This window comes from Sapajus apella, unplaced genomic scaffold (assembly GCF_009761245.1).
Source record: "Sapajus apella isolate SASKATOON/1434 unplaced genomic scaffold, GSC_monkey_1.0 scaffold77, whole genome shotgun sequence".
In the NCBI taxonomy this organism is placed as follows: Eukaryota; Metazoa; Chordata; class Mammalia; order Primates; family Cebidae; genus Sapajus; species Sapajus apella.
The window spans coordinates 4208798-4235133 of NW_022437017.1; the positions used below are offsets into that span (position 1 = coordinate 4208798).

Below are 26336 nucleotides of genomic sequence, written 5' to 3' on the forward strand. Positions count from 1 at the left end.
TTCTTTCTTTCTTTTCTTTCTTTCCTCTTTCGACAGAGTTTTGCTCTTTTTGCCCAGGCTGGAGTGCAGTGGTGTAATCTCACCTCACCGCAACCTCTGCCTCCCCGGTTCAAGTGATTCTCCTGTCTCAGCCTCTCAGGTAGCTGGGATTACAGGCATGCACCACTACGTCCAGCTAATGTTTTGTATTTAGTAGAGACAGGGTTTCACCATGTTGGTCAGGCTGGTCTCAAACTCCTGACCTCAGGTAATCCATCCACCTCTGCCTCCCAAAATGCTGGGATTGCAGGTGTAAGCCACTGTACCCGGCCAAGAAAAATTTCTTTAAAAATCTGTCTTTTGACTTGATATATGAAGCTTTTTTTTCCATTCATATATGTTAATTTCTACATTGCCAAGTTTGTTACTTTACAAACTTAAACTTGGGGTTCATGTCTTGCTTGGAGAATCTTTCCTCACTCTGAAATTATAAAATAAAACTTCCATATCATAGTCTTATGGTTTCTTTTTTGAATGGCTGTGGAATTCACCAAATGCATTTTTAATATCATGGAGATGCAAATCTTTTTCTTTTCTCTCTTTCTTTTTTGGAGTCTCCCTCTTGCTCAGGCTGAAGTGCAGCAGGGCAATTGCAATCTTAGCTCACTGCAGCCTCAGCCTTCACCTCCTACACTCAAGCGACCCTCCTACCTCAGTCTCCTGAGTATCTGGGACTATAGGCGCCCACCACCATGCCTGGCTATTTTTTTTGTATTTGTGGCAGAGACAGGGTTTTGCCTTGTTGCCCAGGCTGGTCTCGAACTCCTGGGCTCAAGTGATCCCCCGTCTTGGCCTCCCAAAGTGTTGGGATTATGATTACAGGCCTGAGCCACCACACCCAGCCCCAAAGCAAGTCTTCACATAGCATATTCGAGGTTCTGCACCTTTTATAGTTGACCTTTCAATAGTGTTGTGGCTACTGGTGCCAATTCACCCCACGGAGTTAAAAATCTGGATACAACTTTTGACTCCCTGAAAACTTAACTATGCATAGCCTGCTGTTGACCTGAAGACTTAATAACATAAACAGCCAATTAACAGGTATTTTGTGTGTTACACTTATTACATACTGTATTCCTTTCTTTCTTACTTTTTTTTTCTTTGAGACAGAATCTTACTGTCTCACCCAGGCTGGAGTGTTGTAGTGGCATGATCTCAGCTCACTGCAACCTCCACCTCTTCGGTTCAAATAATTCTGCTGCCTTGGCTCTCCACAGTAGCCAGAATTACAGGCATGTGCCACCACGCCCCAGCTAATTTTTATATTTTTAGTAGATTTGAGGTTTCGTAATGTTGGACAGGCTGGTCTCCTGGTCTCAAGTGATCCATCTACCTCCATCTTGCAAAGTGCTGGGATTACAGGAGTGAACCACCACACACCTGCCCCTCTACATACTATATTTTTACAATTAAAGTAAGTTAGAGAAGAGAAAATATTATTAAGAAAATCACAGCTGGCATGGTGGCACGTGCCTGTAATCCCAGCTCCCTGGGAGGCTGAGGTGGGAGGATCACTGAAGGCCAGGAGGTAGAGGCTGTAGTGAGCCCTGATAGAGCCACTGCACTCCAGTCTGGGCAGCAGAGTGAAACCCTGTCTCAAAAAAGAAAAAAAAAAAAAAAAAAAAGAAAGAAGGAAAGAAAAGAAAAAAGAAAATCACAAGGAAAATACATTTACAGTTACAGAACGCTACAATATCTATCAATGCCATAAATTTGTTTATGAGATGAATTGTCTCTCTGAAATGGACAGCTGAAGCTGTAGAGCTGAATTTTTGTTACGTATCAAGCAATTCCACTTTTTCTTGTTCTGTCATGACTTTTCTCTGCTTCTTGGGAACACTTCCAACAACACTAGTGGCACTTCACATGGGTCTGATGATGTTATTCAGTATTTACGGTATTGCGCTAAACACAGTGAAAAATACACGGGAACCACAAGAGATCCCTTTTTACTGGGGCACAATTTCCTGGACAGGCGAACTGCCCACAGGGAGATAATTAGTGTAACATGACATTTTAAGTGGATACTTGCAACACTTGCACTCACTCCAGCAGCAACAGGAGGCGGCTGGGAAATTATAACAGTAACACAATACAGTCTACAGTTAATTTTATGCAGTTATGAGTGAACGGTGCATGCTTACATTTATTTACATTTCTCTTAACTTCAAATAACACCATGTATGGTTTGTAAGCGTGTATGTTTTAATATGTTTGAAAATAATAGATTTATGTATATTTTATGCTAGTAAATGATAAAATAGGGATGGACATGGTGGTTTATGGCTGTGATCTCAGCACTTCGAGAGGCAGAGGCAGGAGGATCACTTGAATTCAGCTTGAGACCAGTGTGGGCAACATGGTGAGACCTTGTTTCTACAAAAAGTTAAAAAAAAATTAGCTGGGGGTGTTGGTGTTTGCCTGTAGTCCCAACTACTTAGGAGGCTGAGGCAGGAGGATGGCTTGAGCCCAGGACTTAGAGGTTAGAGTGAGCTGTGATTGGGCCACTGCTCTCCAGCCTAGGCAACAGAGCAAGACCCTGTCACTAAAAGAAAATAATAGGCCAGGTGCAGTGGCTTGTGCCTGGAACCGCAGCACTTTGGCAGGCTGAGGTGGGCAGATCATGAGGTCAGGAGATGGAGACCATGCTAGCCAACATGGTGAAACCCTGTCTCTACTAAAAATACAAAAATTTGCTGGGCATGGCGGCGCATGCCTGTAATCCCAGCTATTAGGGAGGCTGAGGCAGGAGGATCACTTGAACTGGGGAGTGAAGGTTACAGTGAGCTGACATTGCACCACTGCACTCCAGCCTGGTGACAGAGTGAGACTTTGTCCCCCAAAAATAAAATAAAATAATAAAATATATCTACATATATTTTATGCACTCATGACATATCTAATTTAATTTTTTTGGATATTTCTTGGTCATCAAGCTCATCTGCAAGTATTCTCAAATTGTTGCAGATCTCTAAAACTGTTTCCAATATATTTATTGAAAAACATTCTGCTTAAAAGATGACCTCATTTTGGGATGCTGAGGTTGGCAGATCACCTGATGTCAGGAGTTTGAGACCAGCCTGGCCAACATGGTGAAACCCTGTCTCTACTAAAAATATAAAAATTAACTGTGGTGGCACGTGCCTGTAGTCCCAGATACTTGGGAAGCTGAGGCAGGAGAATCACTTGAACCTGGGAGGTGGAGGGCACAGTGAGCCAAGATCACTCCACTGCACTCTAGCCTGGGCAACAGAGCAAGACTTTGCAAAAAAACAAAAACAAAAACAAACCCCAAAAACCCTGCACCATTCAAACTTGTGGTTCAAGGCTCTACCGCAGTTCTTACCCATGGCTTCACTTTCTCCTCATTCTTTCTTTCTTTTTTTTTTTTTGAGACTGAGTCTCACCCTGTTGCCCAAGCTGGAGTGCAGTGGCACAATCTCAGCTCACTGCAACCTCCACTTCCCAGGTTCAAGCGATTCTCCTACCTCAGTCTCCCGAGTTGGGATTATAGGTGCGTGCAACCACACTTGGCTAATTTTTTGTATCTTTCGTAGAGATGGGGTTTCACCATGTTGGCCAGGGTGGTCTCGAACTCCCGACCTTCATGATCCACCCTCCTCAGCCTCCCAAGGTGCTAGGATTACAGGCATGAGCCACCTCGGCCAGCGTCTCCTCTTTCTTTTCTACAGCTACAGTGAGTGACTGGTTCAGTTGCAAGAATGCCATGCCCACCCTCCTCTGGGCCTATCCTTATCCCTTTCCCTCTACCTGAAACACTTCCCCATGGCTTCCCTAAGCTGGCTCCTCTTCATTTTCAGACTTAAGCTGAAAACCACATCCTCAGTCAGGTGCGGTGGCTCACACGCCTGTAATCCCAGCATTTGGGGAGGCTGAGGAGGGAGGATCTCTTGAGGTGAGGAGTTCAAGACCAGCCTGTCCAATATGGTAAAATGCTGTCTCTACTAAAAATACAAAAATTATCTGGACATGGTGGCAGGCACCTGTAATCCCAGCTGCTCTGGAGGCTGAGGCAGGAGAATTGCTTGAACCCCCGGGGATGGAGGTTGCAGTGAGCTGAGATTGCACCACTGAACTTAGTTTAGGGAACAGAGAGTGATTTTTCAAAATCCAACCAACCAACAAACAAAAGCCGCCCTCAGCAGATCCCTCTCTATGCCCCCCCCATTCCCCTCAACTCATCACACACTCAATTATTTTAAGGGCTCTCTCCTAAACTCAGTTGTGAACTTCATAAGGAAACGGATCAAGTTGATTTTGCTCACTGAAAAATCCCATATTACTTATTGCTTGTTGATTCTCCCACTCAACAAATATTTATTAAGCAACAGCTGTGTCAGGCACTGGGTTTAATCACTGAAATGAGACCGTAAAGATTTCCGCCTTCACGGGGATGGGAGAAGACACAGAACACGTTGAATAAGAATGTCAAGGCCAATCAAAGTGACGCATGTCTGTAATCCTAGCACCTTGGGAGGCTAAGGCAGGAGGACTGCTTGAGGCCAGGAGTTCAAGGCTCCAGTCAGCTAGGATTGCACCATTGCATTCCAGCTTGGGTGACAGCAAGATTCTGGAAAAAGAAAGAAAGAGGAAGGAAGGGAGGGAGGGAGGGAGGGAGGGAGGGAGGGGAGGGAAGGGAAGGAAGGAAGGAAGGGAAGGGAAGGAAAGAAAGGAAAGGAAAGGAAGGAAAGGAAGGAAAGGAAAGGAAGAAAACAGAAGAAAATAATTTCAGGCAGAGAGGTAAGCATGCTATGAAAATGAGAGAGAAGAGGCCAGGTGCAGTGGCTCAGACCTGTAATCCCAGCATGTTGGGAGGCCAAGGCGGGTGAATCAACTGAGGTCAGGAGTTCAAGACCAGCCTGGTCAACATGGTGAAACTCCGACTCTACTAAAAATATAAAAATTTGTTGGTTGCAGTGGTGGGCACCTGTAATCCCAGCTATTTGGGAGGCTGAGGCAGGAGAATTGCTTGAACCCAGGAAGTGGAGGTTGCAGTGAACGAAGATCATGCCGTTGCACTCCAGCCTGGGCAACAGAGTAAAACTCCATCTCAAAAAAAAAAAAAAAAAAAAAAAAAAGAAAAGAAAAAAAGAAGGGAACAGGGAACTGGGGGGAGGATTTCCAAAATATGGTTAGGGATGAGTCCTTGGAGCAGAGATGAAGCCAGAAGAAGTTTGGCCTGTTGCAGGAAGAGTGGGCCCAGCTCTGAACAAACTTTATTTAATAATGGAAGAATGGTCCAGGCGCAGTGGCTCATGCCTGTAATCCTAGCACTTGGGGAGGCCAAGGCGGGCAGGTCACAAGGCCAGGGGATTGAGACCATCCTGGTCAACATGGTGAAACCCGGTCTCTATTAAAAATACAAAAATTAGCTGGGCGTGGTGGTGCATGCCTTTAGTGCCAGCTACTTGAAAAGCTAAGGCAGGAGAATTGCTTGAACCCAGGAGGCGGAGGTTGCAGTGAGGAAAGATCAAGCCAGCGCACTCCAGCCTGGGCACAACAGAGCAAGGCTCAAATAAAAAAAATAAATAAATAAAAATAAAGAGAATGAATGCCTTGGGTCTACGGTTGTGCTGTGTGCATTCTTAAGTTTTCTTCCTCAGGTACCTCCCCAAATCTGGTATGCAGATATTATCAAACCCATCACTTAAGCAAGACTGACCCGGACATAGTGAAGTAGCTGGTCCATACGACACAGGAGTGAGTGGTGGAGGAACCCTCTTCCCACTGAGTTCTGGCTTTCCTATACTGAAAGCCCCTTCCTCTCCTTCAGTATGGTGGGTGGAACCGCTGTCCCGCCTTGTTCGTGACTGACATTGCTAGACGTTCAGACACACACAGCCTGGTCTGCTGATAATCAGACATGTTCACCCCTTATTCGAGATCTCCCGCGTCGTCTTTCCCCTTTCAGAAGCTTCTGCACATTTTCCTAGGTGTCTTTCGCCAACTTGAGCATAGGGAGCGCACTGGATGTGCGGGCACGTGGCTGTCCCCAGGGGCCTGACTTGGGTCTTGCCTGTGGGTGGGGGCGCACGCGCGGGCGGGACATCTGGGGGCGTCCACCCGCTCTGGGACGAGTGTCTCTGGCCAGGCCTGGACGAGGGAAAGGCGGTGAGTGAAAAACTACTCGCCTGGGGTGCAAAATTTAAGGGAGTGCCCCCCCGCAAAGAAAAACCACACATACAAAACACAAAGCAAAAACAAACAAAAAACCGAAACCACCTCGAGTCACCAATATAAATATTTTAATGCAGTATTTTAAAATTATTAACAGGAATCCTCCAAAGCCCCACTCCGAACAAAAGAGCAAAATGGTAGAGAAAGGATTTATGTCGCTGGGTCGGGCCTGTGGGGCGCCTTCGGGGGGGTCTGAGGCTGGAGGAGACTCGGGGCGGTGTAGAGCGCGCGGATCTGGGGCTGCCCCTCGGTATAGGCGCGCCCAGGGCCTCCAGCTAGGGGCCCGGCTCGGGGAGGCGGGGAGGCGGGGCGGGGCCGGGCGCCACCTCCCTACCCTGCCCCCCGCTTTCCCTCCCTTTCCCGGGCCTCTCCCGGGCGCACAGTCCCTTCCCAGGCCAGATCCGCGCCGCCTTTTCCCGCGGCCCGCAAGGGGCCCAGCTGACGGGTCGCGTTGTTTACCGGCCCGAGCAGCCCTCACTCCAGCCGCCCGCCACCAGCCGCTCGCCCGCCCAGGTGCCCCCCCCGCCCGGCAGCGCGTCCCTCAGTCCGCGCGTCCCTCTGTCCCGGAACCCGCCGATCGCGACCGAGAGTGCGCGGGGCCGAAAGCCAGGAGACAGTCCGGGGCGCAGCGCAGAGCTCTGGGCCTCGAGATCGTGGGACGGGGCCCGGGCCGCAGCGGACGGGTGGTCGGGGCCGCCACCGCGGGACCTCCCGGCTCAGTCTTTGTAGCGGACGAGGCCGCGCGCGCGCCCTTCCCGGGGCTGCCTCTAGGACCGCCGATCCCGGGCAGGAGGGCTGCGGCCCGCGGATCGCCCGCGTGGAAGAGAAGGACGCGCGGCCCCCAGAGCCTCTCCGGCTGCCGCCTCGCGGCATGACCCCCTCGGGCCGGAACCGCGCGTTCTGATCCGAGGAGACCCTGCGCTCCCCGCAGCCATGGGAGCCGGGGGCCGCTGGGGGGCGGCGGCCGCGCCGCTGCTGGTGGCGGTGGCCGCGCTGCTCTTGGGCGCTGCGGGCCAAATGTACCCCGGAGAGGGTGAGTCTTGGGGGCGCAGGAGTGGGCGGGGAGCAAGGCGATGGAGAGAGGACCCCCCACCCGAGACAAAAGAAAGCCCTCCTCCCCCGCCGTTGGTGGACTGATACCCCTTCCCGAGGGCTGGGGGCGGGGGTCGGTGGTCCGGGCGGTCGCTCCTGCTCCGCTTGGGGGGCGGGAAGCCGCTGACCTTGGCCTTTGCCCGTCCGGACTCGCGCCTCCGCGCCCCGCGTGCCAGACCTGAGCCCGAGGAACCTTGCCCCAGTGCCCGCCCCGCCGCGGGCGCCTCTCTGGAGCACCCCTGCGACCAGAGTCCCGGCCTCTCCGAGGCCAAGTCGCTCTGGAGAAAACACACGCGTCCTCTCTGGGTCGCGGCCGCGAAGTGGGGTCACTCGGTCTGGGCAGCTCCGGACAGCCCATCCCCGGAGCGCATACGGTGTAGATAAATCCAAGCGCCCTGAGTGCCTCACCGGTGGGAGACGCTGCCTGGGGTCAGGGATTGTAGAACCCCCGCCAGCTCCACCCCGATATCTTGGATCTCGGCCAGTGGCCACCCGGGACTCTAGGTCCATGGTTTCCCTTTTGGGTTCTGTTTCCAGATGTCCCGAGGCAAAGTCTAAAGCCTTAGAAACAGCAGCAATTGTGGCAGAAGTAGTGGCGTGGTTTTTTTGTTTGTTTTTTTCTTTTTTCTTTTTTTTGCCATATTTATTATAATTGGTGTCACCACAGGCCACACGCTGGTCTATCTTATCTCTCTCTGGACTGTCACAGTGGCCCCAGGAGGCGGTTACAGTTATGCACCCATTTCACAGAGGAGTGAATTGAGGCTCAGGTAAAACGCATAACTCCCTTGCCCTAAAGTTAGTGCCAGAGCCAGGACTTGAATCTCTCTGTTCCCTATTCTGCCCAAGAATCTGGACTACTGTCCTTCACCTGTTGTTTCCTTAACGCCTCCTCTCCCCTCAGCTCTGCCCTTCATGAAAGAGCCTTTCATTCCCCCTTACCCCCACGGGATCCTCTCCCACGTGTGGGCAGCATCTTCCTAGAAAACCTTTGGGCTTGTAGAATGAAGATGGAGTAATCATTTAAGAGAATATAGCCTGGGTTTCCCACTGTAGGGTCTGAGACCCTGCTTTAAAAATATCTGTTGGGTTACTGTTGCAGATTTCTCCATAAAAGGAAATCAGTGGTGATGAGGAGGGGGTCAGAGAGGGAAGGAACTGAAGCTCCTTAATGTATAGACGGAGAACAGGGTAGATGTAAAATCAGAGGTGCTGGAGTGGACCAACCGGGTTTGCTGAGTTGACTCTATCAATTATATAATGTCTAAAAGCCCCCCCACCACCCCAGCGCCTCGTAGACAGCGGGTGCTCAATGAAGGGTAGCAGTTAGTTTGGGTTCTTGTTAAGAAAATCCAAGAAGAGTGGTTTAGAACTATGCCAGGCCAGGCGTGGTAGCTCACACCTGTAATCCCAGCACTTTGGGAGACCGAGGCAGGCAGATCACGAGGTCAGGAGATCAAGACCAACCTGGTCAACATGGTGAAATCCTATCTCTACTAAAAATACAAAAATTATCTGGGCATGGTGACGCGCACCTGTAATCCCTGCTACTCTGGAGGCTGAGGCAGGAGAATCAGCCTGGGAGTTGGAGGTGTCAGTGAGCCAAGATCTCACCACGACACTCCTGCCTGGGCAACAGAGTCTCCGTCTCAAAAAAAAAAAAGAACTCTGCCAAATTCTGTGTGTGCCTATGTGTGGTTCCTTGCTCTTCTGTTCCTTGTAGCTTTGGTAATTAGTTGTGGATCAGTGCCTGTGCTTTCAGGATCAGTAAATGGATTTACCAGTTGTTAGCATTTATGGCTTCCATATGGGCAGGGGTTTATAGTTTGTTGTTGTTGTCATTGTTCACTTCTGCATTTCTGGAGCCCAGAACAGTGCCTGGCACATAGTAGGTGTTTGGCAGTGGAGCACGGGTGGTGGAATCCCAGGGTGTACTGGGCTCCTTTACCATCTTAAGGAGTTCCTCATTCTCTGCATAATACCTTTCTAAGAATTATAAGAGCAAGGCCTCAGCAGGTGCTGTTCTATGTGCTTTGCATATATAATCTCAGTTAATCCTCACCACAAAACCCCACGAGGTGCAGTTTAATCATCTCTTTTCACAAGTGAGAAAACTCCACTTGGGGCCAGCAGGCAGCAGCGCTGGGATTAGAATCTAGCTAGTGTGGCTGCAGAGCAATGTTTTTTTTTTTTTTTTTTAAACAGATCCTTGTTCTTTTGAGTGTGAGCCTCCATACCTCCCATGCTTGGGGTAATGGTGAACAAAATCCTATCAAATAAATGGGCTGTGACGCCTTTTGAAGGCTTGGAGAGGGGCAAAGAACTTTTCAGATCATTATTCTCTAATGTCAACCAATACGGCTTTTTTTTTTTTTTTTTTTTTTTTTTAAAAGGACTCTAATCCTTGAACCCGGCTGGAGGGCAGTGGCGCGATGTCGCCTCACTGCAACCTCCACCTCCCATGTTTAAGAGATTCTCCTGCCTCATCCTCTGGAGTACAGGCATGCACCGCCACACCTGGCTAATTTTTTGTATTTTTAGTAGAGATGGGGTTTCACCATGTTAGCCAGGATGGTCTTGATCTCCTCACCTTGTGATCTGCCCACCTCAGCCTCCCAAAGTACTGGGATTATAGGCATGAGCCACCATGCCCAGTATTTTTTTTTTTTTTTTTTTTTTTTTTTGAGTCAGGGTCGTCTCACTGTCACCCTGGTTGGAGTGCAGTGACAAGATCTTTGCTCACTGCAACTTCCAATTTTCAGATTCAAGTGAGTCTCCTGCCTCAGGCTCCTGAGTAGCTGGGATTACAGGGTGTATCACCACCTCCGGTGAATTTTTGTATTTTTAGTAGAGTTGAGGTTTTGCCACGTTGGCTAGGCTGGTCTCAAACTTCTGATCTCAAGTGACCTGCCTGCCTTGGCCTCCCAAGGTGCTGGGATTACAGGCGTGAGCCACCAATCCCAGCCCCAATGTGGCGTTTTGATTGGGATGAAGGGTGGAGGAAAATCAGTGTGATTTTTGTCTCTATTGGTCTAGCTATCTATTTGTTTTACTGTATTTTTTTTTGAGACGGGGTCTTGCTCTGTTGCTTAGGCTGCAATACAGCCACAGTTGGGCAGTGATGGCTCACTGCAGCCTCGACCTCCTGTGCTCAAGCCATCCTCCCACCTCACCCTCCCTGGTAGCTGGGATCGCAGTTGCATGCCACCATGCCCAGCTAATTTTTTTTTTTTTTTAATTTGTAGAGATGAAGTCTTGCTATTTTGTCCAGGCTGGTCTCAAACTCCTAGCCTCAAATAATCTGCCTGCCTCGGCCTCCCAGAGTGCTGGGATCACAGGCATGAATCATGGTGCCTGGCCTCTACAGTTATTCTCACCCTTTGCTTCTTTCCTGGAGACCTCCATCTTGCCCCTCCAGACTCATGCATAGAGGCCACAGGGTGTGGGCTGGGTCCCCTGGGGTCCCCACCTCACCCCACTCCGTCCTTGATTTCCATTCCTCTGCGGTTCAAGCAGGACTCTCAACCTGGGCACTGCTGACACTGGGGGTTGGATCATTCTTGGTGGTGGGGGCCATCCTATATGTAGAGTGCTGAGCTGCAACCCCGGTCTCAGCCACTTGGTCCTGGTAGGATCCCCTCCCCCTGGTCGTGACCACCGCAAATGTCTCTAGACACTGCCAAGCACTGCACTGGAGGAGTTAACCTTTTCCTGTCTGAGACATTTACCCATCTGGGCTCTTGCTCTGTCTCCTCTCTTTGTTCAAGAATCTTTGGCTGGGCGCAATGGCTCACGCCTGTAATCCCAGAGCTTTGGTAGGCCAAGGCAGGCAGATCCCCTGAGGTCAGGAGTTGGAGATCAGCCTGGCCAACATGGTGAAAACCTGTCTCTACTGAAAATACAAAAATTAGCCAAGTGTGGTGGCAGGCACCTGTAATCCCAGCTACTTGGGAGGCTGAGGCAGGAGAATCTCTTGAACCCAGGAGGAGGAGGTTGCAGTGAGCCGAGATCCAGCCACTACACACCAGCCTGGGTAACAAGAGCGAAACTCCGTCTCAAAAAAAAAAAAAGTATTTACCCACATGCTTTTTCAACCTCCAAACACCCAGTCCCCCCCAACCCCCTTACCCACCACTGACCTCCAGCCTCCACCCTGACCAGCTTCCCTCTGTCAGCCCTCCCCACCCTTGCCGTCCCACTCTTTACCCACTGTTCGGCCCCCAGCGTCTGGCTTGCGTCTCTGCCACTTCACCAGTGGCTCTCAGAGGTACTCTCTCATCTCCCGGTTTCGTCTCCTGCGGCCTTACCTGACTTGACCCCTCTGGGTTTGCCGAGCCCTCCTCCTGGGAGGCTCTCTCCTGTCACATTCTCACCTGCGCCTGGGTTCTTCCGTTCTATTGTTCTCTTCTCCTTCTACCTGGGCTAAGATGTTGGCTCTCTCTTCCCAGAGGGTCAGTGTTTACTCTTCTCTCAGCTCGCTTTTTTTTTTTTTTTTCTTAAATTTTTATTTCTTTTTAGAGACAGGATCTTACTCTGTCACCCAGGCTGGAGTGCAAAGGTTCGGCCCTAGCTTACTGCATCCCTGAACTCATGGCCTCAGGCAATCCTCCCGCCTAGGTTTCCCAAGTAGCTGGAATCACTGGCAGGTGCCACTACACCCAGCTAATTAAAATTTTTTTGTACAGACAGAGTCTTGCTCTGTTGCTCAGGCTGGTCTTGAATTCCTGGACTCAGGTGATCCTCCCACCACAGCCTCCTAAGTACCTGGGATCACAGGCAGGCACCGCCATGACCAGCTAGTTAAATTTTTTTTTTTTTTTTTTTTTTTTTTTTTTTTTTTGTAGAGACAGAGTCTTGCTATGTTGCCGAGGCTGAATTGAACTCCTGGCCTCAAGTGATCCTCCCGCCTCAGCCTCCTGAGTACCTGGGATCCAGCAGGCACCACCATGACCAGCTAATTAAAAACAATTTTTTTTCTTTTTTTTTTTTGGTAGAGATAGAGTCTTGCTATGTTGCCCAGGCTGGTCTTGAATTCCTGGCCCCACGCAACCTGCTTGCCTCAGCCTCTTGAGTATCTGGGACCACAGGCAATCACCACCATGCCTGGCTAATTAAAAAAAAAAAAATTGTCTCTAGAGATAGGGTCTTGCTATACTGCATAGGCTGGTCTTGAACTCCTGGCTTCAAGCAGTCCTCCCTCCTAGGCCTCCCAAGGGCTGGGGTTACAGGCATGAGGAGCCATTCCATCCAGCTAAGAAATTTACTATGGTGTCCAACTTCTTCATTTGGACAGGGGTCAGCACTCTATGGCCCTCAGGCCAAATCTCACGGTTTTTGTAAATGCTGTTTTACGGTCATGCAATCACACTCATTTATCTACTCATCATCTATGGCTGCACAAAAATGCCCCAACACGGCAGGTTGAGTAGTTAAAACAGGAATTCCACAGCCAAAATATTTACACTTTGGCCCTTTACAGAGAATGTTTGCTGACCTCTGATCCGGAACAGACGCCTTGAGGTTTCATTCATGAGAGCATGCCTGATAGCTTGCGTGGCCACTCGTACCACTTGAATGAAGTGAGTGACATGAAATGCTGTGTCTTTCTCTTTACACCGCAAGACATGTTAAAGAAATGTGTATCATTGGCTGCACTGAATATACAGATTCCAAGGATGAGAAAGATCGCAGTGATGTTTCCTACTTAGCTATGTGTATGATCTTATAATTTATTTAAACAGCTATATTGGCATTGAATGAAGATTTCACGCTTTCAGCCCAGCCTCTAGAACCCAAAAGGAAGTGGTGTATGTCATGAGATTTTTTTTTTTCTCAAGCCTCCCTTGTGTTAATTTCTATTAAGAATACTTCTGAGCTGGGTGTGGTGGCTCACACCTGCAATCCCAGCACTTTGGGAGGCTGAGGCGGGCCGGATCACAAAGTCAGGAGTTCAAGACCAGCCTGGCCAACATGGTGAAACCTTGTCTCTACTAAAAATACAAAAATTAGGTGGGTGTGGTGGCGTGTGTCTGTAATCCCAGCTACTGGGGAGGCTGAGGCAGGAGAATGGCTTGAACCAGGGAGGTGGGGGTTGCAGTGAGCCAAGATCAAGCCACTGCACTCTAACCTGGGTGACAGAGCAAGACCCCATCAAAAAAAAAAAAAAAAAAAAAGAGGAAAGAAAGAAAGAAAGAAAGAAAGAAAGAAAGAAATTAACTTACAGCACAATTGACTTTTTAAAGGTGTACTGTTTTATGAATTTTAAGCCGTGTGTACAGTGGTAGAGCTATCGCCGCAATTAGGATACAGAAGAGTCTCATTGTTGTCCAAACCCCCTCAGTTCACCCCTTCATCACCAAACCACCTCCACCCCCAAACACAGATCTGCTCTCCATCCCTATAGTTTTTCTAGACTTTAATTTAAATGTTATCTTATAATTGGATTAATATTCTTAAAGTTGAAATTTTAAATTTGAGTCCAGTTGATTCCTGTTATTGCCAGATTCCATATGTTCTTTCTAAAATTTGAAATTAAAATTTTTATTTGGAGAGGCAGGGTCCTGCTCTGATGCTCAGGCTGGAGTGCAGTGGTGCGGTCCTAACTCTCTGCAGCCGCCAACTCTTGAGCATCAACAATCCTCCTGCCTCAGCCTCCTGAGCAGCTGGGACTACAGGCATACACTGCCATGCTCAACTATTTTTTATTGTTATTTATTTATTTATTTATTTTTGAGACAGTCTTACTCATTTTGTTGCCCAGGCTGACCTGCAGTGGTGTTATCTGGACTCACTGCGGCCTCCACCTCCTGGGCTCAAGCGATTCTCCTGCCTCAGCCTCCCTAGTAACTGGGGTTACAGGTGCGCCACCACACTCAGCTAATTTTTTAATTTTTAGTAGAAATGGGGTTTCACCATGTTGGTCAGGCTGGTCTTGAGCTCCTGGCTTCAAGTGATCTGCCCACCTCGGCCTCCCAAAGTGCTGGGATTACAGACGTGAGCCACCAGGATCAGCCTGATGTTTAAATTTTTAGTAAAGATAAGGTCTCAAAATGTTGCTGGTCTCGAACTCCTGGCCTCAAGTGATCTTCCCACCTTGATCTCCTCAAGTACTGGGATTACATGCATAAGCTACCACGTCTGGCCCAGATCCTGTATTTTTGAATTTACCTACTCACTAAAATGTATTTGTAACCCTTAAACCAGCATGCTCAGTGCCTTTCTGGTCATTTCAGGACACTCATAAGTATGAGTCTCAAATTTGAGGTCAAGTAAGGGGGCACTCCACCTTTTTGCTTCAGCCCTTATGTGTCAGAGTCATACAATCTGCACACTGAGGATTGAAACTAGTCCTTTCTGGCCAGGTGCAGTGGCTCATGCCTGTAATCCCAGCACTCTGGGAGGTTGAGGCAGGTGGATTACAAGATCAGGAGATCGAGACCATCCTGGCTAACATGTAATCCCAGCACTTTGGAAGGCTAAGGTAGGCAGATCACTTGATGTCAGGAGTTCAAGACCAGCCTGGCCAACATGGAGAAACCCTGTCTCTACTAAAAATACAAACAATTGGCTGGGCGTGGTGGCGGGCACCTGTAATCCCAACTACTTGGGAGGCTGAGGTAGGAGAATCGCTTGAACCCAGGAGGTGGAGATTGCAGTGAGCCAAGATCCTGTCACTGCACTCCAGCCTGGGCAATAAAGTGAGACTTTGTCACAACAACAACAACAACAACAAACCCAGTCGTTTTAGTGGCTATTTGGTACCACGTTTTTAGCATTTTTATGCTTTCAGTTGGTGTGGGACTGTCTCAAATGCCCCCCAGAGTGCTGAAGCACTGCTACCTGCTGTTCCTTAGCTTAGGAAGGCCATGGCCACCCTTGTGGAGAAAAGACAGTGTGTCCGGCATGGTGGCTCACACCTGCAATTCCAGCACTTTGGGAGGCCAAGGCAGGTGGATCACTTGAGGTCAGAGTTCAAGACCAGCCTGGGCAACATGGTGAAACCCCATCTCTACTAAAACTACAAATAATATTACTAAATTATTACATACTAAATCTACTAAAAATAGCCAGGAGTGATGGCACATGCCTGTAATTCCAGCTACTTGGGAGACTGAGGCACAAGAATTGCTTGAGTCCCTGGAGGTTGCAGTGAGCTGAAACAGTGCCACTGCACTCAAGCCTGGGCAACAGAGTGAGACCTCGTCTCCAAAAAAACCCCAAAAAACAAAACACACACACACACACACCCCCCCCCCACACACACACACACAAACACACACAGGCATGTGTTAAGATAAACCTTTTTAGGCATGGGTCTTACTGCTGTTGGCCATGAGTTCAGTGTTAATGAATCAACAATATAGGTTCAGTAAAGTGTCTTTCAACAGAAACACACATAAAACAAGGGTAGGTATTGATTCATGGATAAATGTGTTGTGGTCAGAAGCTCTCAGGTACTTACCCTTGCTTTTTTCTAGCAGCAATGGCTCAGTATTCACTAATTCAACGTTCAAGGTAACTTCACAGGGCCAAACTACCACCAGTAACAAGAATTGGCTGCAAGTGTTTTAAAATTGCAGTAGATTCTGTGGCTCACGCCTGTAATGCCAGCACTTTGGGAGGCCACGGCAGGTGGATCACCTGAGGTCACGAGTTCAAGACCAGCCTGGCCACCATGGTCAAACCCCATCTCTACTAAAAATACAAAAATTAGCTGGGTGCAGTGGCTCATGCCTGTAATCTCAGCTACTTGTGAGGCTGAGGTGGGAGAATCTCGGGAACCCAGGAGGTGGAGGTTGCAGTGAGCCGAGATTGCACTACTGCATTCCAGCCAGGGCAACAGAGCAATACACCATCTTAAAAATATTGTCAGTTTGTCATTTTTTGTTTAGAATCCTTTGAATGCGAATGCCCTTTTTCTTGTATTTTCATCTGCATGGAAACTGCTGGGTTGATTACATTTTGGAAAGTTCATGAGATGTCAAAAAACCCCTGGCCGGTGTTTCAGTGAGGGGGTTCCTGCCCTCTGCCAACCCTGGCGACAAGGAGAGGCAGCAGGGGCTCTCAGGATTTTATCGCATTTATTCATTTATATTTTTTTGAGGAAGGGTCTTGTTCTCTTGCTCAGGCTAGAGTGCAGTGGCAGGGTCACGGCTCACTGCGGCCTTGACTTCCTGGGCTCAAGTGGTCCTCCCACCTCAGCCTCCTGAGTAGCTGGGACTACAGGCGTGTGCCACCATGACTGGCTAATTTTTGTATTTTAGTAGAGATGGGGTTTCATCATGTTGCCCAAGTGGGTCTCAAACTTCTGAACTCAAGCCATCCACCTGCCTCGAACTCTCAAAGCGCTGGGATTACTGGTGTGAGGCACCTTGCCCAGCTGGCTTACAGGATTTTAGAAACATATTTTGTTTCCAGCAGAGTAAGATTTGCTATTCTGCGCTGCCACATACAGACTGGCTCTGCGTTCCTGCTGGAGTTCAAAGCAGACTTGTGAGAATGAATGTTTAATTTCAAATCTGGCATTTGCTTCCAGTTCCTTAAAAGTAGGGTATCTCGTCAGGTTTATATAAAAGCCCCCGTCTTATGTTCAGGAAGGGCAGGATGTTGTCATAAGATTCTTGTTTCTTTTGCCTTTGTGGCAATGTGGAAAACATAGGTACTTTCCTTTTTTTTTTGAGAAAGAGTCTCACTTTGTCTCCCAGGCTGTAATGCAGTGATGCTGTCTCACCTCACTGCAACTTCTGCCTCCCGGGTTCAAGCGATTCTCTTGTCTCAGCCTCCTGAGTAGCTGGGATTACAGGCTTCTGTCACCACACCCGGCTAATTTTTGTATTTTTAGTAGAGATGGGGTTTCACCATGTTGGGCAGGCTGATCTCGAACTTCTGACCTCAGGTGATCCACCCGCCTCGGCCTCCCAAAGTGCTGGGATTACAGACGTGAGCCACCTCGTCTGGCCAACATAGGTACTTTCTAAAAATTACTCTCGTTATCAATGCAGGCAAATATAGACAGGAAGGGACTCAAGAGAGTAGGGAGGCAACTTCTTTATTATTGATTGATTTTAAAGCGTCATTTATTATGATTATTAGAGACAGGGTCTTGCTCTGTCATACAGGCTGGAATGCAGTGGTGCAATCATGGCTCATTGCAGCTTCGAACTCCTGGCCTCAAATGATTCTCCAGCTTCATCCTCCCGAGTAGCTGGGACTACAGGCATGCATGCACCACTGCACTTCGCTAGCTTTTTTATTTTTACTCTTTGAAGACAGGAGGTCTAGCTGTGTTGCCCAGACTGGTCTCAAACTCAAGACCTCAAGTGATCGTCCCGCCTCAGCCTCCCAAAGTACCGGGGTTACAGATGTGAGCCACTGTGCCTGGTGGCATACAACTGTTTTCTGACTGCTCTGTGTGTGTGTGTGTGTGTGTGTGTGTGTGTTCTCTTGTTTTTCCTCCTATCTTCTGCAGGCCTGTCTGCCCCCTCTGTGTAAATTTCAGGACTACTGAAATAGCAGGGAAGCCGACTTCTAATCCTGTGGTTTGATGTTTGATGTTGTTACCATTACAAAACTATGTAATAGACTAGAGGAGTCAGGCACTCCAGAGCTCATAGAAGGTGTTGCTATCAGCGTGGCTGTGGCACACAGGTGCCCTTCCTAGTAGTCCCTGGCCTTTCATACTGTGCCCCAGGAGCCCTTCTTCCTTCCTTCCTTCCTTCCTTTCTTCCTTCCTTCCTTCCTTCCCTCCCTCCTTTCTCTCTCCTTCCTTCCTTCCTTCCTTCCCTCCTCCATCCCTCCCTCCTTTCTCTCCTTCCTTCCTTCTTTCCCTCCCTCCCTCCCTTTCTTCCCTCCCTCCCTCCTTCCTCTCCTCCCTTCCTTCCTTCCCTCCTCCCTTCCTCCATCCCTCCCTCCTTTCTCTCCTTCCTTCCTTCTTTCCCTCCCTTTCTTCCCTCCCTCCCTCCTTTCTCTCCTCCCTTCCTTCCTTCCCTCCTCCCTTCCTCCATCCCTCCCTCCTTTCTCCGCTTCCTTCCTTCCCTCCCTCCCTTTCTTCCCTCCCTCCCTCCTTTCTCTCCTTCCTTTCTTCCTTCCTCTCCTTCCTTTCTTCCTTCCTTCCTCCCTCCCTCCATTCCTCCCTCCTTTCTCTCCTTCCTTCCCTCCCTCCCTCCTTCCTTTCTTCCTTCCTTCATCCCTCCCTCCCTTCCTTTCCTCCCTCCCTCCATCCCTTCCTCCTTTCTGTCCTTCCTTCCCTTCCTCCATCCTTCCTTCTTTCCCTCCTCCCTCCCTCCCTTCCTCCCTCCTTTCTCTCCTTCCTTCCTTCCTTCCTTCCTTCCTTCCTTCCTTCCTTCCTTCCTTTCTTCTTCCCTCCCTCCCTTTGTTTTGTGTTTTTGAGACGGAGTCTTACTCTGTTGCCCTGACTGGAGCGCAGTGGCACAATTTCGGCTCATGGCAACCTCTGCCTCCCAGGTTCAAGCGATTATCGTGCCTCAGCCTCCCGAGTAGCTGGGACTATAAGCGCATACCACCACACCTGGCTAAGTTTTTATATTTTTGGTTGAGATCAGTATCTAACTTTGGCCAGGTTGGTCTCAAACTCCTAACCTCAAGTGATCCACCAACTTTGGCCCCCCAAAGTGCTGGAACTACAGGAATGAGCCACTGCACCTGGACTTTTTTTTTATTTTTGAGACAGGATCTTGCACTGCTGCCCAGGTGGGAGTGTGGTGGCATGATCTCTGCTCACTGCAACCTCCGCCTCCTGGGTTCAAGAGATTCTCTTACTCAGCCTCTTGGGTAGCTGGGATTACAGGTGTGCACCACCACGCCTGGTTAATTTTTGTATTTTTAGTGGAGATGGGGCTTCACCATGTTGGCCAGGCTGGTCTCAAACTCCCGACCTCAGGCGATCCGCCCACCTCGGCCTCCCAAAGTGCTAGGATTACAGGCCCGAGCCACTGTGCCCAGCGGATATTTCTACTTTTCCACTTTGTCTTTTTGCTGCTGCCAGCCAGATCCTTTCCCCTGCTCTTGAGCTTGGCTTCCTTGATCCCCATGAGCTCCTGGAGGCTGCAGTTCCTTGGAGTTTCCTGTTCTTGATGCCTCTGCGTTTTTCCACACACTTCCTATGTCCAGACACATTTCTTCTTTCTTTTTGCCAGTCGACACCTGCTTCTTTCTCACAGAACCAGGTCAGAGGCCTTCCTTCCCTCTCTGACTTTGTCACCCACCTGCGCTCCTGCTGTGGTATGGACTCGGCTTATCTGCCTGGGGTTCCATCGCCTTTGGTCTGCTCGCTGGGGCGTGTTCTATTGAATCGTGGACTGTATGAGCAAGAGTGTGGAAGAAGGACTTAGCACATGCTTGTTCGAAGCAGGAAGCAGGGTCTTACCTAGACGGGGCAGGTCCTGGAGGGGATGACGTGGGGCGGCTTGAGTTAGGAGCAGATGTTTGCTAGGAAAAGAACCATGATAGAATGAGTTGCATATCCTTGTCCCCCGATTCAAATGTTGAAGGCCTAACCCCTAGTGTCACTATGTTTAGAGATAGAGTCCTTAGGAGGTGATTAAGGTTAAAGTCATAAGGCAGGGACCTTGATACGATAGGATTGGTGGCCTTATTAGAAGAGAAGAGGCTGGGTGTGGTGGCTCATGCCTGTAATCCCAGCGCTTTGAGAGGCCAGGGGAGGTAGATCACTTGAGGTCAGGAGTTTGAGACCAGCCTGACCAACATGGTGAAACCCCGTCACTACTAAAAATACAAAAATTAGCCCAGCGTGGTGGCATGTGCCTGTAGTCCCAGCACTTTGGGAGGCTGACGTGGGTGGATCAACTGAGGTCAGAGTTCAAGACCAGCTTGGCCAACATGGTGAAGCCCCGTCTCTACTAAAAATACAAACAATTGGCCAGGCATGGTGGCCGGTGCCTGTAGTCCCAGCCACCTGGGAGGCGGAGGCAGGAGAATCGCTTGAAACTGGGAAGTGGAGGTTACAGTGAGCTGAGATCGCGCCACTGCATTCCAACCTGAGGGACAGAGTGAGACTCAGTCTCAATTATAGGGGAAAAACAAATTAGCACTAGCATCCTCTTCCTCATTGCCTTTCTCTGCCTGTGGATAGAGTGGCCATTAACCAGGTACCCCTTATGAAGCACTTGAAGCACCCTTCACCTCCCACTCAGAGACACTAAAAGCCAGGAGAAGTGCTTGCATCTATTTCTGCGCCATTTCTGATATCCTCTGGGTATGTACTCTCCGGTGGTAAATCGCTCTATTGTCTCTCCCCAATAGGGACACATACGGCTTTAATGAATTAAGAGTTTGATTCACAGGAGATTTAAAAAGAACAATTCTTTATTGTCCCCTCCAATTAGAGCTGTTTAATCTTTACTCATAACAACTTTACTGAGCTAGAATTCACAGGACATACAATTCATCCATTTTAAGTGTGCAGTTAGGTGGTTTTCAGGACATTTACAGGCGTTGTGCAACTACAACCACAGTCAGTTTTAGAACATTTACATCACCCTCAGAGAAACCCTGTACCTCTCAGCTACGCTTCCCATCCTCCCTGTCTCCCCAGCTCTTGACAACCACGAATCTATTTTTTGTCACTATGGATTTGCCTCTTCTACATTTTTTTTTCTTTTTTCTTTTTATTTATTTATTTTTTAATTTAAGATGAGGTTTCACCATGATGGCCAGGCTGGTCTTGAACTCCTGACCTCAGGTGATCCACCCACCTCGGCCTCCCAAAGTGCTGGGATTACAGGCTTGAGCCACCAGGCCCGGCCCTCTTCTGGGTTTTTTTGTATGAATGGAGTTGCACAGCATGTCGCCTTCTCTGTCTGGCTTCTTTGATGGTGAAGATTCATACCTGGAATCCCAGCACTTTGGGAGGCCAAGACTGGAGGATCGCTTGGGAGCAAGCTGGGCAACATAGCGAGACCACTATCTCTACAAAAAAATTTTAAATTGGCTGGGCATAGTGGTGTGTGTCTGGTTCCTGGAGGCATAGTTTTTTGTTTGTTTTGAGATGGAGTTTCACTCTGTCACCCAGGCTGGAGTGCAGTGGTGCCATCTCAACTCACTGCAACCTCAGCCTCCTGGGTTCAAGTTATTCTCAGTTCAAGTGATTCTCGTGGCTCAGCCTCCCGAGTAGCTGGGATTACAGGCACATGCCACCATACCCAGCTAATTTTTGTATTTTTAGTAGAGACAGAGTTTCACTATGTTGGCCAGGCTGGTCTCAAACTCCTGAGCTCAGGTGACGCATCCACCTTGGCCTCCTAGAGTGCTGGGATTATAGGTGTGAACCACTATGGCCGGCCTTGTATTTATTTTATTTTGCTTTATTTTATGTTTTTGAGACAGAGTCTCTCTCTATTGCCTGGCTGGAGTGCAGTGGCATGATCTTCGTTCACTGCAACCTCTGACTCCCTGGTTCAAGCAATTCTCCTGCCTCGTGTGCCACCATGCCCAGCTAATTTTTTTTTTTTTTTTTTTTTTTTGTATTTTTAGTAGAGACAGGGTTTCACCATGTTAGCCAGGATGGTCTCAAACTTCTGACCTCAGGTACTCCACCTGCCTTGGCCTCCCAAAGTGCTGGGATTACAAGCATGAGTCACCACGCTCAGCCTGTATTTACTTTTGAGACAAGATCTTGCTCTGTTACCCAGGCTGGAGCTCAGCAGTGGAGATCACTGCAGTCACGACCTCCTAGGCTCAAACAATCCTCCTGCCTCAGCCTCCCATATAGCTGGGACCAGAGACATGCACCAGCATGCCCCGCTAATGTTTTAATTTTTGTAGAGATGAAGTCTCACTATATTGCCCAGGTTGGTCTCAAATGCCTGGGCTCAAGCACTCCTTCCATCTCTACCTCTCAAAGTGCCAGGATTACAGGTGTGAACCACTGCACTCTGCCTCAGCTATTATGAATAATGCTGCTATAGACATTTGTGTACACATCTTTGTGTGGACGTATTGTGTCATTTCTCTTAGGTGGTTACCTAGCAGTGCAATTGCTGGGCCCTATGGCAACTCTTGGTTTAGTATTTTGAGGAACTACCAGAGTGTTTTCCGCAGTGGCTGCACTGTTTTACAACCCCATCGGGAATGCAAAAGGATACTAATTTCTCTACTTTTTTTTAAAATTATTATTCCTTGAGATGGAGTCTTCCTATGTCACCCGGCTGGAGTGCAGTGATCTTAGCTCACTGCAACCTCTGCCTCCCAGGTTCAAGTGATTCTCCTGCCTCAGACTCCCAAATATCTGGGACTATAGGCACCTGCCACCACACCCAGCTAGTTGTTTTTGCATTTTTAGTAGAGTCGGGGTTTCTTCATGTTGGCCAGGCTGGTCTGGAACTCCTGACCTCAGGTGATCTGCTGCCTTGGCCTCCCAAAGTGCTGGGATTACAGGCGTGAGCCACGGTGGCTGGCCCATTTCTCTATATTTGCACTTGTAATTGTCAGTCTTTTTGGTTTTAGCCATCCTAGTGGGAATAAATTGGTATCTCATTGTGATTTGAATTTGTATTTCCCTGATGTCCAATAGCCGGTTAAGCTTTGTTGTTGCTTTTTTAATTGACATGAGGTCTCACTGTGTTGCCCAGGCTGGAGTGCAATGGTGTGATCACAGCTCAGTGTAACCTCGTATTCCCGGACCCAAGCGATCCTCCTATCTCAGCCTCCCAAGTAGCTGGGACTACAGGCACATGCCACCATGCTGGGATACTGATTGATTGATTGATTTATAGAGATGGGGTCTTGCTATGTTGCCCAGGCTGGCTTTGAACTCCTGGCTTCAATCAGTCCTCCCAATGTGATCTCCCAAACTGCTGGGATTACAGGGGTGAGCCACTGTGCTTAGCCCTAGTTAACCTTTGAATGCATACTCGTGTCTGATTTTGGTTCTGCCATAGCCTGGGGAGGATGGTGGACAAGTGTTCTTTGTACCTGCAGTGTGTGTGTGTGTGTCTGTGTGTGTGTTTTCTTGACTTGCTGCGTGGAATGCGATCCACGGTCATTGTTACTTTGTTTTTCCCATGTTTGCTTTTGCTGTTTTTGTTTGTTAGTTTGTTTTTTCATTTGTCCTTCTTGTATAGCTTTTTATTAATGACAAGCATTTTTACAGTCTGAAGTCTTCAAGTAAGGAAAGGTATATAAAGATGACTAGAAAATAAGTCTAATGTTTATAATCATCCAATAACAGTTAACAAATTAAAGTTTAGCTGGAGATAGGTCTAATTTAGAACTACCCTGTCACAGTTAAATTATAACTGTATACAAATGTGGTGTTTCCACTTTTCTTATTGTTGGCATTAGTTGATAGTCCTTTGTGAGAAATATGGCAGATTGTTTTTTTAATTGTATATTTACTTGTGTGATTCTTTTTTTTTTTTTTTTTGCAAAACTATGAAAGAAGAGAGAAAGAAAGAGGAAGAGAGGAGGGGAGAAAGGGAGAAAGGGAGTGAGGGAAAATAGAGTAGCAATAGTTTTTTAAGGCAATTTTTTTTTTTTTTGAAAGAGAAAGAGAAAGGGGGAGAGAGAACAGGAGTCTTGCTCTTATTGCCCAGGCTGGAATGCAATCTAAAAATAGGTATTAAAAACCTCTTTTATGCCGATAATTGTGCTTTACAGCAGAGACAGGAAGGAATAAGGGAAGAAAATAACAAACAGCCAACCAATATTTCATTTAAGTCTGTGAGATACTATGCAAATGCTGAAGAGTGATTTACTTCCAATTATGTGGTCACTTTCAAAATAGGTGTAATATAATACTGAGAAAAATGTATGCTCTGTAGACCTGGGGTGGTGAATTCTATAAATATTCACTGAGTTTACTTGTTCCAGGTCTGAGTTCAAATCATAGATGTCCCTGTTAATTTTCTATCTCGTTGATCTGTCGAATATAAACAATGTGGTGTCAAAGTCTCCCGCTATTATTGTGCGGGAGTCCAAGTCTCTATAAGTCATTAAGAACTTGTCTTCTGTATCTGGGTGCTCCTATATTGGGTGCATATGTATTTATGATCATTGACTCCTGTTGTTGCATTGATCCTTTTACCATTTGTAACGTCCTTGTTTCTTTTAGCCTTTGTTACTATTAAAGTCTATTTTGTCGGAGACAAACCAACTCCTGTTTTCTTTTCTTTTTTTTTTTTTCTCTCCATTTGATTGGTAAGTCTTCCACCAAGCCTTTGTTTTGAGTCTTTGTGTGTCATTGCTTATGAGATGGATCTGGATACAGGGAACGGATGGGTTTTGACTTTTTTTCCAATTTGCCTGTCTGTGTCTTTGATTGGGGTATTTAATCCATTTAAATTTAGGATTAATATTGATATTTGTGAGTTTAATATTGTCGTTTAATGCTAGCTGGCTATTTTGCCCATTAGTTGATGTAGATTCTTCATTAGGAGATACTCTTTACCTTTTGGTAAGTTTTGGGGATGACTGATACTGGTTGTTCCTTTCTGTGTATAGTGCTTCTTTCAGAAGCTCTTGTAAAGCAGGCCTGGTGGTGAGGAAATCTCTGAGTGCTTGCTTGTTCGCAAAAAAATTTATTTTTCCTTCATTTATGAAGGTTAATTTGGCTGGATATGAGATTCTGGGTTGAAAATTCTTTTCTTTGAGGTTTTTGAATATTGACCCCCACTCTGTTCTAGTTTGTAGGGTTTCAGCTGAGAGAACTGCTATGAGTCTGATAGGCTTCCCTTTCTGGGTAATCTGACCTTTCTCTCTAGCTGCTCTTAGAATTTTCTCCTTTATTTCAACCCTGGTGAATCTAATGATTATGTGTCTTGGGGTTGCTCTACTTGAGGAATATCTTTGTGGTGTTCTCTGTATTACCTGAAGTTGAGTATTTTCCTGCCTTAGGTTAGGAAAGTTTTCCTGAATAATATCCTGAAGAATATTTTCCAGCTTGGATTCATTCTCTTCATGACATTCAGGTACACCTATCAATCGTAAATTAGGTCTTTTCACATAGTCCCATATTTCTTGGAGACTTTGCTCATTCCTTTTTACTCTTTCTTCTCAAATCTTGTCTTCTCATTTCATTTCATTAAGTTGGTCTTCGACCTCTGATATCCTTTCTTCTGCTTGATCAATCCGACTGTTAAAACCTGTGCATACTTCGCGGAGTTCTCGTATTGTGTTCTTCAGTTCCATTAATTCACTTATATTCCTCTCTAGATTGTCTATTTTCGTTAGCATTTCGTCAAACCTTTTTTCAAGGTTCTTAGTTTCTTTACATTGGGCTAGAACATGTTCTTTTAACTCACAGAAGTTCCTTATTATCCACCTTCTGAAGGCTAATTCTGTTAATGGAACACACTCGTTCTCCATCAGGCCTTGTTCCCTTGTTGATGAGGAACTGTGATCCCCTGTGGAGGGAGAGGCATTCTGATTTTGGGTGTTCTCAGCCTTCTTACGCTGGTTTCTTCCCATCATTGTAAATTTGTCCACCTGTCGTCTTTGTAATTACCGACTTTCAAATTAGGTCTCTCAGTGGACGTCCCACTTGTTGATCCCAGCGCCGGAATCTGAGCGACCCACTGCGCCGGCCAAAACAGCGGCGTTAAGATTCGTGGTGCGTTTCTGCCCGGGAATCTCTGGTCTGGCTTCCTTCTTGAGTCCCCTTTTCAATCAGCTGAATAGGTGACTCTGCCTTCCTGGAGCTCCAAACGTCGACCAAAAGGGGACCCAGTCCCGTTTACTCTGCACCGAGAACCGCCGCGCCGGGGATTCTGCAAAACCGCCACGCTGGCCATGCTGGCGACCCGTGGGGCTCCTCCGCTGGGAATCTCCTGGTTCGTGAGCAACAAAAATTCGTCTGAAAGTGTGGTGTCCTCTCGTTCTCTGCGCTTTCACTGGGAGCTACAATCCCGAGCTGCTGGTAGTCAGCCATCTTGGCTCTCTCTTGTTTGTTAGTTTTCTAATTTGTGCTTCTTTTGTGGGTCATTCTCAGGGTGGAGTTCTTTTTTTTTCTAAGAGGATTTACTATTCTTCTT

The 26336-nt window shown here is 47.7% G+C and overlaps 1 protein-coding gene across 4 annotated transcripts in view; it reads left to right on the forward strand.

Annotated features, from left to right (window-relative positions):
- Positions 1-6639: 6639 nt before the first annotated feature.
- The window catches only part of INSR (insulin receptor), a 160295-nt gene continuing 140598 nt past the window's right edge, over positions 6640-26336 (forward strand). For 2 of the 4 annotated variants that reach the window (XM_032252049.1, XM_032252051.1), the window contains exon 1: positions 6640-7270. In XM_032252049.1, the coding sequence (XP_032107940.1) occupies positions 7171-7270 (100 nt within the window). In that variant the 5' untranslated portion in view covers positions 6640-7170. The remainder of the gene's footprint in view (positions 7271-26336) is intronic. The other 2 variants (XM_032252050.1, XM_032252052.1) reach the window with 1 other exon arrangement.